This window comes from Rhea americana, unplaced genomic scaffold, assembly GCF_003343005.1.
Source record: "Rhea americana isolate MKP2758 unplaced genomic scaffold, rheAme1 scaffold_111, whole genome shotgun sequence".
NCBI classification, from domain to species: Eukaryota; Metazoa; Chordata; class Aves; order Rheiformes; family Rheidae; genus Rhea; species Rhea americana.
This window is the reverse complement of record NW_028185162.1, coordinates 1,847,835-1,851,302: the sequence shown is the minus strand read 5'-3', so window position 1 is coordinate 1,851,302 and position 3,468 is coordinate 1,847,835. Positions and strand designations below refer to the sequence as shown.

Genomic DNA, 3,468 nt, shown 5'->3' with positions numbered 1-3,468 from the left:
AAAAAAAAAAAAAGATTTCTTCTGCAGTTTCCCACTCAAAAGCATCAGTGTTCCCCCCTGCTTTACTACCACAAAATTAAGAGATATGCAAAGGTTTTTCTAATAAATATAAAAACCATAGTTATCTTAATCCTCAGAAATGAGCTAAATATGACAAATGGATTCTAGGCTAGGCAGCATGCTGGAGCCAGTGACCTAAATATTGCCACTGTAATGCTCAAAAAASCCAGTATTTCTAACTTTGAGGGAAAAAAATAGGGCAATATGTCCACCAGATCTTGGTTTGGAATTCTGTAACATATGTGAAATCTATTGCAGAAAAGTGGGAAATACTTAACAGTTGGATAAACCACATTTGAAATTCATCCCAGCTAAGTTTATGCAAGAAAAAAGAGCAACAGAAACCAATGTGGTTAAGCAGTACTATAAAGAGCAATATAACGGCTAAGCAGAAGGCTTTTAAAAAATATAAACAATCTGGTACGGCCGACAACTTGGAAAACTATATTTAAAAAGGAAGCACATATTTAAAGCAAAGCAAAGAGAAAACAAATCATGAAATAAGAGGGAATTCAAGTAGACTAAAGAATTAAATGCTTTTGGTACACTACAAAGCGCTAGCAATGAGCTTTAAAACTGGAAAAGTAGATTTTTAGAGATCTTTACTTCCAAGTTTAGAGACCAGAAAGAAAGAACTGATTCAAGCAAAGATCCTATTTTGTGCTAYGATGAATGGAAGAGTCAGGTGGTAAATGAAGAATATCAGTCTTGCCCTGACTGCTTCATTGGTACCCGCACTCCAGTATATTCACTACAAACTCCTTCCTGCTCCTTTCCAAACTCCTCCTGGGACATTTCTCACTACAAAACATTTTCACTTGTACAGACATAGCCAAGGAAAAATGCAAGCATGCACCTAACATGGCTGGACCCAGTGAACAGTATACTGAAGCCCAAAAGCTCAAGCTCCTGTCTAGTGCTTATGAACASGTAGATGCAATTCCAATAGCAGAACAGTAAAATATCCAGTCTTATATATAAGATCTGATACTAGCTTAAAAACTAGATATTTAGTTTATATCATGACTGACAAGCCCAAAATCAAAACCCTTTGAAAATCACTAGTTTGCTCTGTCTTACTTGATCTGAACCATTTACACGATAAATTTATTTAAACATAATAATAGATACAGGATTACAACCAACAAGCACTAATGGAAGATTTTTCATAAAACGTCTTAATCTCATGAGAGAYCACAATTATTGGAAAAATTCAAACAGCCAAAGCATTATTTTTGCATGCAGGCACATATTAAAAGGGTAAGAAGCATCTACTCAGGTTTGGGATCTCCAAGTTGGGCGTAACACACAAAGGGACAGACCTCTCCCAAACCTGGCAACCATTCCTTAAGGAGCCACTAAGTAAAAGGAGAGAGATGTAATACTATACAGACAGAAGTGTTTCAGACTCCTTTAGAGAGAGTTACAAAAATAGGAGAACATGTCTCAGTATCATTCTCCACATCTTGGAATCAAAAAGGTTCAAATGAAAAGTAACAGGAACCGAGGCTCAAAGGTACGYGAGTGGTGACCTGACTCCAGGAAGGATTCAGAGCCTATAATCTTTAGCTCCATAGATTCAAAGTGGTAACAAACTTTCTGGCCAAGAATAACCATTTTTCAATTGTCCGTGAAAAAAAATGAGTCAGGACTTGGAATGCATTTTGGAATAAGAAGCAAGAACAAGCAAGACTGTTACCCTTCTCACTCCTTTCCCTTTGCCCCAAAGTCCCATCGATTCAGGGCAGACTGAACAAGCAATTTGGGAAGCTCACCTTGCTTAAGCCCTGGATGACTAAAGAACTCTCTCTCCAAAGTTTCTGCTTTAACCCATTTCAATAAATTTACTGGCAGTGGGAAGGAGGCAGTGGGAAGAGAGGAGACAAGCAAGTCTTATGCTCTTAAGCACAGGAGTCATTAAAAGGAATCCTCAAAAGCAAATGTTAAAAGGTCTCTTTCAATCTATATTAAAAAAAAAACAAATAAATAAACTGAAACTAAGGGATCAATCTGCCATCCACTGTAACCACAATCAACTCAAAGCAAACTTGTATTCCTCGAACGCAGCTGCCATAGAGTTCCCGGCAGCAGCTTCATCACCTACTTTAGGCGCTGCCAAGGCCACTCCTGTCCACGCGGCCCGCATCGCCCTCGCTGTGCTGGAAACCGGCACCGCATGGCCGTGMGGCGAGCCYGCCAGCAAAGCGACCCTGCTAAAAYTCAGAGGCCACCTCCTTTCAGTTAAACCAGTTCCCGGCTCGGGCTCGCTTTGCTCTTAMAAAAGTGCTGGTCCCACTGCAAAGTGGAGGTGGGAAAACACAGCCAGTGGCAAGCAGAGACTGGCGGCGTCCCCCCTTTTGGCACTGACTTGCAATTAGGCTGATCTGAAGCGGTTAGGAACCTCTGTGGGTACACTTCATTACTGTCCTCTTTCAAGGTGCCGYTTCTTTCCCCTGTAAGATGTGCACCTTGATAACCACCTAGCCAGAAGGTTACTCGCAACCCACACTGCACCAACAGCTGCCCAGTTCAACACACTGCATCTTCCTTCCCTTCRGATAACTTCGGATAGCTGCTCACTAGCTCCTCTGCCTCCTTAGCCCAAAGGGCACCCTGCAAGCAGCCTGCTGGCAGCTCTCAAAAGAGTCCCCTGGGCCTCCACTTGGGAAAAYGCTTCTAAATAAAAATGGAGGCTTCTTGGCCATTTTAAATTTTATGAAAGTCTCTGTTCCCTCACCCACATTTCCAGAAGGTGGGAAAAAAGCAAGAATATATATAAGCTGACAAAACTACAGTGCCAAGGATTTACTCACACCCCCCMCACACACTCCTTGCTTTTCTCACCCCTCATCCTTAGATGTGCAAGTGCAACAGGACCCAAAAGAGAACTCAATTGAGGAGCAGCAAAGCCAGAGGCCAGAACAGTACACGATGCCATGGACACTCCGGAAGGAGAGAGGGGATAAAAGAAAGGATATACAAAAAATGTGAATCTGGGAGTGTGATGGCAGGAAAGGTATACATGATACACCTTTCATACACTCAGCAATGCATCGCTATCACTAGAGCGGAAGAGAGGCGATAGGAAATCACATTCATCACTTCTTTGTCTGAAAAGGAGCAACAGAGGCAAAGAAACACAGTCCCCAATCTCCTCCTCCTGGTGGTGGCAAAGGACACTCTGGGAGAGAAGCTGCCTGCAGCACCAGCCGCCAGCAAACAGGAGGTTATTGGCTTTGCTTCTCTGCAACTAGCCCCAACCAGTTTCCCTGTAGCCATGCTCGCACTCTACAAAGCTAGTAGAAATGGAATAAATAAATAAGCAATATCATAAAAGTATTTCTCTACATTTTGTCCCACCCCGTTAAGACGTCCAGCTCTCACTAACACTAATCCTCTAAGTGTCTG

The 3,468-nt window shown here is 42.3% G+C and overlaps 1 protein-coding gene across 1 annotated transcript in view; it reads right to left on the bottom strand.

The window, feature by feature from the left end:
* CUX1 (cut like homeobox 1) overlaps positions 1–2,206 on the bottom strand; it is a 198,428-nt gene extending 196,222 nt beyond the window's left edge. Inside the window, exon 1 of the mRNA XM_085314717.1 lies at positions 2,165–2,206. Coding sequence (XP_085170843.1) covers positions 2,165–2,206 — 42 coding nt within the window. The remainder of the gene's footprint in view (positions 1–2,164) is intronic.
* Between the last annotated feature and the right edge of the window lie 1,262 nt (positions 2,207–3,468).